This window comes from Scyliorhinus torazame, chromosome 26 (genome assembly GCF_047496885.1).
Source record: "Scyliorhinus torazame isolate Kashiwa2021f chromosome 26, sScyTor2.1, whole genome shotgun sequence".
In the NCBI taxonomy this organism is placed as follows: Eukaryota; Metazoa; Chordata; class Chondrichthyes; order Carcharhiniformes; family Scyliorhinidae; genus Scyliorhinus; species Scyliorhinus torazame.
Window position 1 is genome coordinate 11,946,804 of NC_092732.1, and position 16,379 is coordinate 11,963,182.

The 16,379-nt window shown below is 44.1% G+C and overlaps 1 protein-coding gene across 3 annotated transcripts in view; it reads left to right on the top strand.

Moving 5' to 3' along the window:
• Positions 1–16,379, top strand: part of LOC140402903 (immunoglobulin superfamily member 1-like) — a 32,425-nt gene that overhangs the window by 280 nt on the left and 15,766 nt on the right. For 2 of the 3 annotated variants that reach the window (XM_072490534.1, XM_072490536.1), the window contains exons 2-3: positions 659–768; positions 7,775–7,798. In XM_072490534.1, the coding sequence (XP_072346635.1) occupies positions 705–768; positions 7,775–7,798 (88 nt within the window). In that variant the 5' untranslated portion in view covers positions 659–704. The remainder of the gene's footprint in view (positions 1–658; positions 769–7,774; positions 7,799–16,379) is intronic. The other variant, XM_072490535.1, reaches the window with a different exon arrangement.

Sequence of the window (16,379 nt, forward strand, 5' to 3'; positions counted from 1 at the left end):
TTCAGCTGCATTTACCGGGCTACAATGGAAAGATAAGGCTGTGTCTCTAGCTAACTTCGCCTTGCAGTCATCAAGTAAGGGCTCATTGAGCCGAATGGCCTCCTTCTCTGATAGTACCGTTGTGTAGTGCTCTGGCTGTCATTGTGTCAAACTTGAACAAGAGCACAGGACACAAACCTCTTATGGTCCCTGAGACGAAGGTCTTCTCCAGGCAGACGAATGTCTACCGAGTATCAGAATTCAAAGGTAACTGGCCTGTGAAGCCTCAAATTGTCTACTGGGGAAGTTCTGGACATACTGCACATGCTGCAAATGGCAGATCAATGGGAGGTTCAACAATGCTATTTCTGGTACAGCTTTGGGAGGCCAAAATAATGTAAATAATGTGAAGGGGGGCGTTGTGGTTGAAGTTGGGCCGTAGTGTGTAAGGACTCATTGAAGGGGTGGTGGCGGCATGTTAGCAGCAAACATCATGCCAGTCTTCTGCACTATCACAAAACTATTTCTCAAGGCACTTTGCAGATTTAGTTGCTCAACAAGGCCATTTGGTTTGTTTTTTTAGTAAAATAAGTTACAAAATGTATGACACTTTACCCATAACGTCATATCCAGGATACTAATACCCGATTTCACAATGTCTTGGCTGATTAATATTTAGCTCCGGCTCGCAGGCAGAGACGCAGCCAGAGGGTCATTGCTTTCCAATGTTGGTCTATTGCCTGAAACGCATTATCCAGATGGCAGCCACGTCCAGCTTGCTGGTGATTCGTAAGTCAGCCTTCATTAGGGCATTTGATTAACAACAATAGAAGTGACCGGGATGTTTTTATTTTCATTTTAGCCTTTCTCTGAAACTCTGAAATGAAGAAGTTTCAGTTAAGAATTTTTATTCAATTCTGCAAACTCAAAAACTCATTATTTTCTGTCCATTCGGGATTCATATGATACATGTTCCCGATGTTGCTTGTTTTCGGAGCATCCTAATTCCTTTCCATAAAATAATCACTCTTTAATTCTTAAAATTCTGCAAAAACTCTGAGTCCGTTTTCCACACTTTGTTTTGTTCAAACACCTATCTGCTCACTCTCCAAACACCTCTCCAAACTCACTCTCCAAGCTCGCTCTCCGAACAACTATCTGCTCACTCTTCAACCAGACCGTGAAGTTCGCCCCATGGTATTAAATCTATGCATGGGTTCTCACCCCCCCCTTGTATATGTATGGAATCTACACTAACTCCCGTAGTTCCCATCCTCTTATCCAAATGCCGCCTTGACTCCTCACCCCTTCTTCATGCCACTAATCTTCCAGCCGCTACAATTTTGATATCTGTCTATCTCCGTCCATTGTCCCTCGTCCAGTCTCCTCCCGTCCCTGTAACTAGTTCCTCCTACAATAATTGTCATACTCCTGTTCAAAGCCCTCCATGGCTGTTAAAACATTCAATCCCTCTTGAATCAATCCTAACTCCTGCAATTGTCATAATTCTGTTTAAATCGATACATTTAGCATCACCTCTGCCTTCATATCTCCAAAACCTCCTCCATAAGCTGCAATGCACAACCGACAAATTAAATAATTTCATGGCCTTCAGGACTGCCCCTTTATTTTTTTCCTTCAAACACGTTACCATCTTATTGTCTTTCTCAGACCGTCTGTCCTGTGTTTTTTCGCTGAAAGGGGATTTTCCTTGTCAAATACTCTTCCGAATCGAGTTTAACTGATACAGGTATTCTCTTTCTGTCTGTAAAATATGCTTTTTAATGTTCAACACGTGTTCTGGTAAAACATTCAACATACATAAGAACATAAGAACTAGGAGCAGGAGTAGGCCATTTGGCCCTTCGAGCCTGCTCCGCCATTCAATGAGACCATGGCTGATCTTTTGTGGACTCAGCTCCACTTTCCGGCCCGAACAGAATCACGCTTTTTCATTTATTCTTCAAAAAACGATCTACCTTTATACAGAAAAAAAAATAATAAAGGAGACGCAACTGCTTCACTGGGCAGGCAATTCCATAGATTCACAATCTTTTGGGTGAAGAAGCTGCTCCTAAGCTGACTCCTAAGTGTCCATCCCCTTATTTTTATTTTTAAATTTTAGAGCACCCAATTCATTTTTTACAATCAAGGGGCGATTTAGCGAAGCCAATCCATCTAATCTGCAAATAATTTGGGTTGTGGGAGCGAAACCCACGCGGGGGAGAATGTGCAAACTCCACGGGGACAGTGACCCAGAGCCCGGATCGAACCTGGGACCTCGGTGCCGTGAGGCATCGGTGCTAACCCACTGCGCCACCGTGCAGCCCTTACTCCCCGCATATATCCTATCTATTCCCGTCATAATTTTCTATGTTTCTAGAAAATCTCGGCCATCCTTCTAAGTTAAACGAGTACGATCCCACCTTACTCAACCTCTCCTCGTAATCCAACCCACTGAACTCTGGGATTAGCCAAGTGAATCTCCTCTGCACACCCTCCAGCGCCAATACATCCTTTCTCAGGTAAGGAGACTTATACTGAACACAATACTCCAGGTGTGGCCTCACTGAGACCTTGTACGGTTGCTGCATAACCTCCCTAGACTCAAACTCCATCCCTCCGGCAATGAAGGACAAAACTCCATTCGCCTTCTTAATCACCTGTTGCACTTGCAAACCAACTTTTTGCGACTCATAGAATCACAGAATTTACAGTGCAGAAGGAACCCATTCGCCCCATCGAAACTGGACTGCCCCTTTCAAAGAGCACCTACTCAAGTCCACGTCTGTCCCCGTAACCCAGTAACTCCCACAACATTTTTTGGACACTAAGGTCAATATAAAATGGTCAATCCACCTAAGCTGCACATCTTTGGACTGTAGCAGGAAACCATAGCACCTAGAGAAAACCCACGCAGACACAAGGAGAACGTATAGACTCCGCACAGACAGTGACCCAAGCCGGGTATCGACCGTGGATCCCTGGAGCTGTGAAGCAACTGTGCTAAACACTACGGTACCGTGCTGCCCACTAAGACGCCTGGGTTCCTATGCACAGCAGCATGTTTCAACATTTTATCATTTCAATAATAATCCCTTCTGCTGTTATTCCTACCAAAATGGATAACCTCACGTTTGTCAATATTGTATTCCATCTGCCAGAACGAGCCCATTCACTGAAAATATCCAAATCCATCTGCAGACTTTCAGTATCTTCTGCACTTTTTGATTTGCCACTCATCTTCATGCCGTCTGCAAACTTGGACACATTGCACTTGGCCCCCAAATCCAAATCATCTCTGTAAATTGTGAACAATTGTGGGCCGAACGCTGGTCCCTGAGGGACACCACTCGGTACTGATTGCCAACCAGAGTAACAGCCATTATTCCTTACTTCGCTTTCTTTAATTAACCAATCATCTACCCATGCTACTACTTTACCCTTAACGCCATGCACCATTAACTCATGCGGCAACCTTTTATGTGGCTTTGTCAAAAGCTTTTGGGAAACCCAGATATACCAGATCCATTGGCTCCCCGTTGTCTACCTAACTGGTAATGTCTTCAAAATATTCCACTAAATTAGTTAGTCGCGTCCTGTCCTTTATGAACCCATGCTGCGTCTGTCCAATGGGACATTTTCCATCCAGATGCCTCGCTATTTCTTTCTTGATGATAGTTCCCACCATCGTCCCTCCTACCGAAGTTAAGCAAACTGGCCTATAATTACCCTCTTTCTGCCTACCTCCTTTATTAAACAGTGGTGTCACGTTTGCTAATTTCGAATCCGCCGGGACCACCCCAGAGTCTCGTGAATTTTAGTAAATTATCACGAGTGCTTTTGCAATTTCCCTCGTCATCTCTTTCAGTACCCTGGGAAGTATTCCATCAGGGCCAGGAGACCGTCAACCTTTAGCCCCATTAGCTTGCCCATCACTACCTCCTTCGTGATAACAATCGCCTCAAGATGCTCACCTGTCATTGCCTCATTTCCATCAGTCACTGGCATGTTATTTGTGTCTTCCACTGTGAAGACCCAAAAAACCTGTTCAGTTTCTCAGTCATTTCCTAATCTCCTAATCTGCCTCTTTGGGGCAGCACGGTAGCACAAGTGGATAGCACTACGGCTTCACAGCGCCAGGGTCCCAGGTTCAATTCCCCGCTGGGTCACTGTTTGTGCGAGACTGCACGTTCTCCCCGTGTCTGCGTGGGTTTCCTCCGGGTGCTCCGGTTTCCTCCCACAGTCCAAAGACGTGCAGGTTAGGTGGATTGGCCATAATAAATTGTTCTTAAATTGATCAAAAAAAAGGTTCGGCGGGGTCATTGGGTTACGGGGATAGGGTGAAAGCAAGGGCTTCAGTGGGTTGGTGCAGACTCGATGGGCCGTATGGCCTCCTTCTGCATTGTATGATCCATGTTCCCATTATTAAATCTCCCTTCTCATTCACTAAAGGACCAATATTTACTGTGAGATCATGTATCAATCCTGTCTCAGTACACAGGATGAGATCTAGGCACGCTTGTTGCCTCGTAGCTTCCAAGACATACTGTTCTAGGAAACAGTTGCAGATGCATTTTATAAACTCCTCCTCAAGGCTGCGTTGGCCGACCTGGTTAAGCCAATCGCCATGTAGATTAAAATTCCCCATGATAACTGCTCTACCATTTCTACATACATCAGCTATTTATTGGTTTATTGCCCACCCACCGTAATGTTACTATTTGGTGGCCTGTAGACTACTGCCAACTGTGACTTTTTCGTCATCCTATTCCTGATTTCCACTCAAATGTACTCAACCTTCTCCTCCATAGCACCGATGTCATCCCTCACTACTGCCCGGATGTCATCCTTAAATAACAGAGCTCGACCACCTCCGTTATATCCACTCTGTCCTTCAGAATAGTTTGATACGCTTGGATATTTAACTCCCAGTCGTGATCATCATTTACCCATGTTTCAGTAATGGCCACTAAAGCATTTGTTTATTAAGGTCGGGTGCTAAAAATATCCTTGATCTTTTGCTGAATTAGTTACTCTGTAATTGATAACAGTAGGCTCAGAACAACTGTCAGGAACAAGATAATGAACCTCACTAGCCAGTTATTGCGAAAGAAGAATTGTGTTGAGGTTTCAGGTTGCCATGTCTCTGGAACTTTGTACTTTCTGAAAGAACAATCATCAATAACGTACATAATGAACTCTGAGGTTGCTTCTAGTTAGTAAATGTTGCTACATGTCCTTCGCAGAAGAAAGCAAGATATAAGAATAGGAGAGCCATTCAACAAGTTCATGGATCATCATGCCCTGACATCCGAACCACTTTCCTCTCTATCCATCATAACCATGACCTATTGTAGATCGAAATAATGCCTGATTCAGCCTTGAATATGTATTATGACCAACTCCAATGGCCTCTGGATTCGATAATTCCAAACTTTAACTACGTCTATGAAGATAAAATCCACCTTGTCTGTGTATTAGATGGAGGACCCTTATTCTCAAATTGTATCTCCGCGATCTAGATCCTACCACGAGTATAATGTCTTCTCAGTATTGAGCTTGTCAGGAATTGTTTGTGCATGGTTCATCGTGGACTCCGCTCCCTCTCTCTCTCTGTCTGGTCTCATCATGTGTTCATGTGTGTGTTTGTACCTCTATGTGTATGCCTTTGTCAGTCTTTCTCAATCGCTCTCCCGCTCTGCATCGCTATCTTTCTGTCTCAGTCTCATTTTATCTGTGTATTTCTATTCGTATGTACGTTAGGTGGTTTGGCCATGATAAATTGCCCTTAGTGTCCAAAATTGCCCTTAGTGTTGGGTGGGGTTGTTGGGTTATGGGGATAGGATGGAGGTGTTTAATCTTGGGTAGGGTGCTCTTTCCAAGTGACGCTGCAGACTCGATTGGCCGTATGGCCTCCTTCTGCACTGTAAATTCTATGAAATAATCCATCCTCTCTCTTCCTCTTCTTTCGATCTTTCCCTCTCGCTCGCCATTCAATTCTCTTTATAATATTCTCATTATGTGTGTCCATCTCTCTCTGTCTCAGCCATTTTCTCCCTTACTCTATCTACCTCTCCCTTGTTCTCTCTTTTTTTCTTATGCTTTTTCTCTCTTGGTCTTCTGATTTCTCTATCTGTGTATCGCGCATTACTCTGTTATTCTATATTTCTGTTCTTGACAACCACTCTTTCTCATTGCATTTATCCCTTTTCCAAAATGTCCGCTTGCGTTTTATCATTTCAAACGTTGAAAGTACTTTGTCTGTTTACAAGGTTTCTCATGTTCTGCCTGTCATTATTTCTACGAGTACATTCCATATCTGAATAAGTGGATAATTGTGAAGTCTCCTGCTCTTCTCCGTATTTTTTCTTTTGATCACTTACAGATTCTGCACCCAGTTACTAATGTAAAGATGGTACAGTGATATAGATATGGGTACAGTTTATCTGGCCTAACCTACCCCGGATTGCTTTAGTTATCTACACCGTCAGCTTTGCTAATTTCATGAGCCTGTCTTTCCCCATTTCACTGAATTCCATCTTCGAACAAACGCAACCAAGCGATTCACCGAATATTGTCATTGGACTTGAAGCATGTTCCTACCCAGACAGCGGCATTTCACAATTATCTGTTAATACTTTAAAATTAATAGTAGCAATTTAGGTGAAGACTCTGGAATGCGAACTCTTGCCAACACGTTCCTTCAACACCTCGAGAACAGACTAACCGCTGATTAGATAAATTGCTACTTTGGGGAATTTATTGTCATATATGGGTGGGGTTATTGGGTTATGGGGATAGGGTGGAGGTGTTTAGCCTTGGGTCATATATGTCATATATTGTCTGGCGAATTTTATCCATAAATGGAGGTTGGGGAATAAACTGAGGTAGAACAGCTCCGATCTTCAAACAAGTACATTGTGAGGATTTGTCCATATATGAATGGAACTCTGTTCCAGTTTATCTGAAAGAGGTCGCAACTGATAGAACAGCACTCGCACAGTAGTGCAATAGCATTGTTCACACCATATAGCACCTTGGTGTAAAACTGTATCCCGTACAGTCGTTTGTCCAACGAATTACGGTCATATTCACCGAACAATAAAAGGTTATTTCCCAAGGAAACCTTACTGGGCGCAATGGGACTCTAAAATTTAGAATACTCATCATGTCATTGAGAGACAATGCACAGAAAGACTGGCCATTTGGAAAATTATTCATATGCTGGCTGATTGAAAGAACGAGTTAATTGATTAACTGCCACCGTCTACTACCATGTTCATCCCTTTTTTATTTATCCAATTCCTCACTGTGAATCTTCCACTTTAATTTAGCCCCCCCCCCCACCCCCACCCTTTCAGGAAACATTTACGAGATCACAAAATGTCGTTACATGTAAATAAAAAGCTTCCTCATCTCCCCTCGAATATGATATTAGAATCATTATAGTGCAGAAGGATGCCATGCGGTTCATCGAATCTGCACCGACTCTCGACCTAACCTGTACATCTTTGCTTGTGGGAAGAAACCGGAGCACCCGGAGGAAACCCACGCAGGCAGGCGGAGAAAGTGCAAACTCTGCACAGTGAATCACTCAGGGAAGAATTTAATCCTGTGTCCCTGGCGCAGTAACGCAGCCCGATGCCCCTCACATTTCCCTCTGGTCATTTCACCATTTATTTAAACTATGTGTTCTATGGTTCAATGGAATGCTTGTGTAGTAAAATGTCAGTGCAATGTTCTAACTGAAATCTTTACTGATCTCTTTCCATCTCCTCGTGGTGCATGGCAGTGGCCTCATTTGGCGTTGACAGTGGTGAGTAACGCAACATCTCTAAGTCTTTCCAATTAAGGTTTGTCCTCAATGCAAAATAAAATCAGTGGCTGGCATTGGTTAATTATAATCAAGGGCTGACATTGGAAATAGATTTCTCCATAAATTGCATTTGGAAACGTTGGACATTCATCGCCCAACAGATTATGTACTTCATAGTCATCAGCTAGCATTGCAGATATATGAAACGTTCATAATAAATACATTTTTAAAGTTACTTCTGATTATCCAAGGGGTACAAATGAAATATATCAATCTATGAAGTAATTAATGGGTGGTCGGTTAATTCCTAGCATTTTCCAGGACCCATAATCGGACTAAATTACATTCCTAGTGCTCTATCGTCCCATAATACCCATGGCTTCAAATGCATTTTTATTCAATGCTGAGATTTGAATTTGGTTGACATGGATATTATGTCTGGATCATTTCTAAATGCCCCTTGAGATGCTGATATTGAGCCGTCTTCTTGAACGGGTACAGCACGTAGCTCGTAGGGTGAGGTTTCTGTGATAACTGAAATGTGGCTGAGCTATTTCAGAGTGATGTTGAGAGGCTGGAAACACAGAGAAGCTAGAATAAGGAAGGATGGCGGATGGAAACAAATAAATAGGCGCAGGAGTATGCCAGTTGAACTTTAGAGCCTGTTTCACCAATGATCATGGCCATTGCTGATCCTTGTCCTCAGACAAATACTCGAGCGCCGTTTCCATACTCCATGACAGCCTTAACGTGTTTCCGTCTATTTATTTCCTTCTTAAATGTAATCAATAATTTGTCCTCCACAGCCTTTTGCGGCAGAAAATTTCACAGGTGCACGACCTGTGTCGATGTCTTGTGAAAGCCCTTTTCCGACCCCCGAATGGAAAATGTGATTTTCTCCAGTCTGAGAAATAACGACAGGTTGATCAGCCAGTCTGCAGCTTAGGGTGGTGCTGCTGGCCAGCCGAACAGGATTCAATAGCAGGCGATGAGTTCTGTCTAGTCTGACACTCCGAAGATTGCCAGTTTCGGGATTGGCTCCACCCTCACCCCCACAACCTTGGACAGTGCCTCAAAGAAGGCTGTCGATAACCCAATAAGTCTGGGTGAGGCCCATAACACGTAGGTCTGGCTGGCTGGCATTCCTTGGCACTATTCTCATTTATCCGTCATCTCCGAGGAAGAACCTAACCATTCTGGTTGTGGATGGGTGCGCTCTATGCACCACTTTCACCTGCATTAGGTTTGCACATGTGGAGGTAGACGTTGACCTGTTCAATAATTCGCTCCAGAGTCCCCGCCCTATTTCTATCCCGAATTCTGCTCTCATTTTTCCCTTGTCTTTACCAGCGGGAAGCGTGTCGCCGTTATCAGTCGCCTATAGAGGTCCCCGCAGTTCCCCCTTCCGAAGTCGTCCGCGTCCAGCAACTCCTCTATCAGGGGTATGTTCGAACATATATTTCTCGTGTTTTGAAGAATGACGAGGGCCCCTAAACGCAAACGTGTTAGATACAGTGGGGGTCCTTGACAGTATAGAAACTGAGAGGTTGTTTCCGCTCGTCTGGAATTGCAGTCTAAGAATGCGGCTGCTCATGTAGGACTGAGATGAGGAAAAACGCCTCAGTCAAAGATTTGGAACTCTTTGTGATTTGAATGCCCAATGGTTCATTATATTCATGGTGGAATAGACAGTTATTGGTCTGCCCGGAAATCAAGTACAACGAACATCGTCGGGAAAATAAAGTTCAATCCAAGCTCAGCCATGGTCCTACTGAATATCGGGGCAGGATCGATGAGACCTGTCGTTTGATCCTGTTCCTACACCTTATTCTTGATGTGGGTTTTGAGTCAATGTTATGCGATTATCTCCCCATGTCCCATGATTGTCAATGTAGCAACATCAATAATGACGATTCCTTGTCCTTCGGTTGCACCTACTTGCATAGTTACGTCGTTTCTAGATTAACGACCAACACATTTTACATCTGAGGTGGCTGCAAGCTGTTTTACATTCCGATCACTGGACTGTACACGGACCTTCCGGGCATTGGTAGAAATGGTTTAATATCATCAATCGCAATCTACTATTGTAGATTGAGGGCATAACTTTGCAGGCTGCTCTGATGTCGTCCAACTCAAGGATCCTATGTGCTTATGCCTCTCTGGAAGTTATTGGGAAGTTTAACATACTTGGAAAATGACGATATAATCAAGCAGAGCTCACATTTATACCTGAAGAGATATTGGCTTTATCTGATAGATTAGCGTGTTGTACGAAGGTGTACAAAGCGAAACAGGCAGGTGTGACGTACTTGGGCTTCCAAAATACATTTTGTAACGTTCCACATCGAAGGTTACTGCACACTTAAGAGCGGGTGTCGTAGTGGGTAACTTCTTTGCATTGGCGAACAATTGGACAGCAAACAGGGAGTAGAAAGAAGGGATAATCACTTTGTTTTTGATTATTATGCAGCAACACATGAGCTCCGTAAGCATTAATGCTGAATCTTGAACAATTTTCAGTCTACATCAATTCCTTGTGTGAAGAGGCGAATACAGGTTTGCTGATGATACTAAGATAGGTAGGAGAGAAAGCTGTTAAGTGGAGTTGGAGATTCTGCAAATGGTTAAGTGAGCGGGTACAAAAATGTAGCAGATATTCGTATGTGCTTATGTTCTATCAGAGTGAGGTGGTAAGATGGTTACAGAACTGACTCCGTCACAGAAGACAAAGGGTAGCAGCAGAAGGGTGTTTTTCTGAATGGAAGCTTATGACCAGCAGTGTTCCACATGGATATTTGCTGGAACGTTTGTTGTTTTTGGTATACATAAACGATTTGGAGGAAAATGCAGCTGGTCTGATCAGTAAGTTCGCTGATGCCACCAAGGTTGGTAAAGTGGCAGATAGTGTTGAGTATTGTCAGAGGATACAGCAGGACATGGATAGGTTGGAGACTTGGGCAAAGAAATGGCAAATGGAGTTGAATATGGACACATGTGAGGTACTGCATTTTGGTAGATCTAACATAGAGGCGAAATATACCGTATATACAGTAGTTCTCCCAGTGAGCCAGAGAAGACACAGCCAGAGTGAGCCAGAACCAGGAGTGAGTTTGGGAATTTGAATTTAGGTGGGAATTGAATCAAATCAAATCAGTAAGGCAGCTCCTTTTAAATTTCAGGAGTTTAAATTAATTTAAATTAAGCTAGAATTGTGCAGTGTAGGTTAACAAGGTCTGCCCCACCCACTCACATAAATGGTTGGCAGTTAAGTGTCAGTCACATTAAATCTACCTTGATCTATAAGCAGGTGGGGAGGGGAGTCAACTCAGGACAATTTAAAAAGAGCAACTTGTAACTCACTCCATGTGAGTTCTCCCAGTGAGCCATAGAAGACACAGCCAGAGTGAGATAGAACCAAGAGTGAGTTTGGGAATTTGAATCTAGGTGGGAATTCGAAGCTGGGTGGGGAGGAAGTGCGTTTTATCCCTGGTAAGTGAATGGGTAGTAGTTTTTCTGTTTTCTTTTTCTGTTCATTGGTATATTCATTTATTTTTTTCTTCGTTGTTTATTTGTTTATTTAATTATTGATTTTTTGCAAATTGTATTTGTTGAAGTTAACCGAAGGTTTAAGACATGGCAGGAGATCTCAGACCCGTGTAATGCTCCTCGTGTGCGATGTGGGAGCTCAGGGACACGTCCACTGACCCTGCCTCCTTCACGTGCAAGAGGTGTGTCCAATTGCAGCTACTGTTAGACCGCCTGACGGCTCTGGAGCTGCGGATGGACTCATTTTGGAGCAACCGCGATGCTGATGATGTCGTGGATAGCAGGTTTAGTGAGTTGATCACACCGCAGGTGAAAGGTACTGAGCGAGCTAGAAAATGGGTGACCAAAAGACAGAGCAAGAGTAGGAAGGCCGTGCCGGTGTCCCCTGCGATCATCTCCCTGCAAAACAGATATACCGCTTTGGATACTGTTGAGGGAGATGGCTCACCAGGGAAAGGCAGCAGCAGCCAGGTTCAAGCACAGTGGCTGGCTCTGCTGCGCGGCTGGGCAGGAAGAAGAATGGCAGGGCTTTAGTGATAGGGGACTCAATCGTAAGGTGAAACAGGCGGTTCTGCGGACGCAATCGACACTCCAGGATGATATGTTGCCTCCCTGGTGCAAGGGTCAAGGATGTCTCGGAGCGGCTGCAGGACATTCGGGGGGGGGGGGGAACGGCGTGAACAGCCTGCTGTCGTGGTGCAAATAGGCACCAACGATATAGGTAAAAACGGGACGAGGTCCTACAAGCTGAATTCAGGGAGTTAGGGGTTAAACTAAAAAGTAGGACCTCAAAGGTAGTAATCTCAGGATTACTACCTGTGCCACGGGCTGGTCAGAGTACGAATGTCAGGATAGATAGGATGAATGCGTGGCTCGAGAGATGGAGAAAGAGGGAGGGATTCGAATTTCCGGCGCATTGGAACCGGTTCTGGGGGAGTTGGGACCAGTACTAACCGGACGGTCTGCACCTGGGCAGGACTGGAACCGATGTACTAGGGGGAGGGGGTGTTTGCTAGAATTGTTGGGGAGAGTTTAAACTAATGTGGCAGGGGAATGGGAACCGATGCAGCAAGTTGGAATGTAGTAAAACAGCGATAGAAATAAAAGGCAGTAAGGGGAAAAGTGTAAAGCAGAGAAGCCATAGTCAAAAATCAAAAAGGGCGACAGTACAAGGTACAGTGACTGAGGGGAGCTCAGTGAATAGGACCAGGAATACTAAAAGGAATAAAATGGGAAGTGAAAACATTAATGGTAAGCGACGCGGCAGGTTATAACATGACGATCTGCGTTCAACGAGAAGGAAAATTAGGAGAAAGGTAAAGAGAAAATATAACTTAGGAGAGGTTACTGATCGAGGTGTAAAGATTCAGAACAGAGGTAAAAAAGCCAAAATAAGATACTTTACCTGAATGCTCGGAGTATTCGGAATAAGGTAAATGAGTTGATGGCGCAAATCATCGTGAATGACTATGATGTAGTGGCCATTACTGAAACATGGCTTCACGACTGGGACTTAAATATCCGAGGGTATCAAACTATTCGGAAGGACAGAGTGGATGGTAAGGGAGGAGGTGTAGCTCTGATATTTAAGGATGACATCTGGGCAACAGTAAAGGATGTCATCGGTGCTATGGAGGATAAGGTTGAATCCATTTGTGTGGAAATCAGGAATAGTAAGGCGAAAAAGTCACTGTTGGGAGTAGTCTATAGGCCACCAAATTGTAACATTATGGTGGGGCAGGCAATAAACAAAGAAATAACTGATGCATGTGGAAATGGTACAGCAGTTATCATGGGGGATTTTAATCTACATGTCGATTGGTTTAACCAGGTCGGTCAAGGCAGCCTTGAGGAGGAGTTAATAGAATGTATCCGCGATAGTTTCCTAGAACAGTATGTAATGGATCCTACGAGGGATCAAGCGGTCATAGATCGGGTCCTGTGTAATGAGACAGGATTGATTCAGGATCTCATAGTTAGGGATCCTCTCGGAAGGAGCGATCATAATATGGTGGAATTTAAAATACAGATGGAGGGTGAGAAGGTAAAATCAAGCACTAGTATTTTGTGCTTAAACAAAGGAGATTACAATGGGATGGGAGAGGAACTAGCTAAGGTAGACTGGGACCAAAGACTTTATGGTGAAACAGTTGAGGAACAGTGGAGAACCTTCCAAGCGATTATTCACAGTGCTCAGCAAAGGTTTATACCAACAGAAAGGAAGGACGTTAGAAAGAGGGAAAATCGACCGTGGATATCTAAGGAAATAAGGGAGAGTATCAAATTGAAGTGAGAAGCGGACTGGGAAATCTTTAGGGGGCAATAGAAAGCTACAAAAAAAGCTATAAATAAGAGTAAGATAGATTATGAGAGTAAATTTGCTCTGAATATAAAAACAGATAGTAAAAGCTACTACAAATATATAAAACAAAAAAGAGTGGCTACGGTAAATATCTGTCCTTTAGAGGATGAGAAGGGAGATGTAATAATGGGAGATGAGGAAATGGCTGAGGAACTGAACAGGTTTTTTGGGTCGGTCTTCACAGTGGAAGACACACATAGCATGGCAGTGAGTGATGGAAATGAGGCTATGACAGGTGAGGACCTTGAGAGGATTGTTATCACTAAGGAGGTAGCGATGGGCAAGCTAATGGGGCTAAAGGTAGACAAGTCTCCTGGCCCTGATGGAGTGCATTCCAGAGTGCTAAAAGCGATGGCTAGGGAAATTGCAAATGCACTAGTGATCATTTACCAAAATTCACTAGACTCTGGGGTGGTCCCGGCGGATTGGAAATTAGCAAACGTGACACCACTGTTTAAAAAAGGAGGACGGCAGAAAGCGGGTAATTATAGCCCAGTGAGCTTAACTTCGGTAGTAGGGAAGATGCTCGAATCTATCATCAAGGAAGAAATAGCGAGGCATCTGAATGGAAATGGTCCCATTGGGCAGACGCAGCATGGGTTCATAAAGGGCAGGTCGTGCCTAACTAATTTAGTGGAATATTTGTGGACATTGCCAGTGCGGTAGATAACTGGGAGCCAATGGATGTGGTATATCTGGGTTTCCCAAAAGGTTTTGACAGAGCCACATAAAATGTTTCCGCATGAGGTAATGGTGCATGGCGTTAAGGGTAAAGTAGTAGAATGGATAGATGATTGGTTAATTAATAGAAAGCAAAGAGTGGGGATTAATGGGTGTTTCTCCGGTTGACAATCAGTAGCTAGTGGTGTCCCTCAGGGATCAGTGTTGGGCCCACATTGTTCACCATTTACATAGATGATTTGGAGCTGGGGACCAAGGGCAATGTGTCCAAGTTTGCAGACGACACTAAGATGAGTGGTAAAGCAAAAAGTGCAGAGGATACTGGAAGTCTGCAGGGGGATTTGGATCGGCTAAGTGAATGGGCTAGGGCCTGGCAGATGGAATACAATGTTGACAAATGTGTGGTTATCCATTTTGGTAGGAATAACAGCAAAAGCGATTATTATTTAAATTATAAAATATTAAAACATGCTGCTGTGCAGAGAGACCTGGGTGCGCTTGTCCATGAGTCGCAATAAGTTGGTTTACAGGTTTAACAGGTGATAAACAAGGCAAATGGAATTGTGTCCTTCATTGCGAGACGGATGGAGTTTAAGACTAGATAGGTTTTGCTGCAGTTGTATAACATGTTAGTGAGGCCACACCTGGAGTATTGTGTTCAGTTTTAGTCTCCTTATTGAGAAAGGACGCACTGGCACTGGAGGGTGTGCAGAAGTGATTCACTAGGTTAATCCCACAGCTGAATATGTTGGGTTACGAGGAGATGTTGAGTAGACTGGGACTGTACTCGTTGGAATTTAGAAGGATGAGGGGGGATCTTAGAGAAACATATAAAATTATGAAGGGAATAGATAGGATAGATGCGGGCCGGTTGTTTCCACTGGCGAGTGAAAGCAGAACTATGGGGCATAGGCTCAAAATAAGGGGAAGTAGATTTAGGACTGAGTTTAGGAGGAACTTCTTCACCCAAAGTGTTGTGAATCTATACAATTCCTTGTGAAGCAGTGGAGGCTCCTTCATTCAATGTTTTTAAGATGAAGATAGATAGTTTTTTTAAGAATAAAGGGATTAAGGGTTTTTGTGTTCGGGCCGGAAAATGGAGCTGAGTCCCCAAAAGATCAGCCATGATCTCATTGAATGGTGGAGCAGGTTCGAGGGGCCAAATGGCCTACTCCGGCTCCTGGTTATTATGTTCTTATATATGTGGGATGTTTTCGGAACTCTGCACATTCTCCACTCCTCAGGGAACGAAACAGTCCATGTCCAAATGCAGCAATACATGCCAAAATCCAGGCTTGGGCTGACAAGTGGCAATTTACATTAGTGCCAAACAAGTGCCAGGCAATGACCATCTCCGACAAAAGAGGACCTAGCCACCACCTTTTGACATTCAATGGCATTACTGCCGTTGAATTCCCCGCAATCAACATCCTTGGGGTTACCATTGATCAGAAACTGAACTGGACTAGCCACATTAATACTGTGGCTGCCATGGCGGGTCGAAGGCTAGGAATCAATCGGCGAGTAACACGACTCCTGACTCCCACACCCCCAAACGAAAAGCGCGTCGACCACCTGCAAGGCATAGGTCAGGAGTGTCATGAAATATTCTCCACTTGCCTGGATGAGTGCAGCTAGTACAACACCCAAGAATCTCGACACCATCCAGAACAAAGGAGCCCGCTTCATTGCTACCCCTTCCACAAACATACAAATCCTCCACTACCGACGAACAGTGGCAGCCGTGTGCCATCTACAAGGTGCACTACAGTAACTCACCGAGGTTCCTTAGGCAGCACCTTCCAAACCCACGACCATATAGAAGGAAAAAGCAGCAGATGCCTGGGAACCCCACCTCCTGGAGGTCCCCCTCCAAGTCACTCGCCAGGCTGACTTGGAACTATATCGCCGTTCCTTCACTGTTGCTGTGGCAACATCATGGGACTCCCTCCCTAACAGCACAGTAGGTGGACCTACATCTCAAAGACA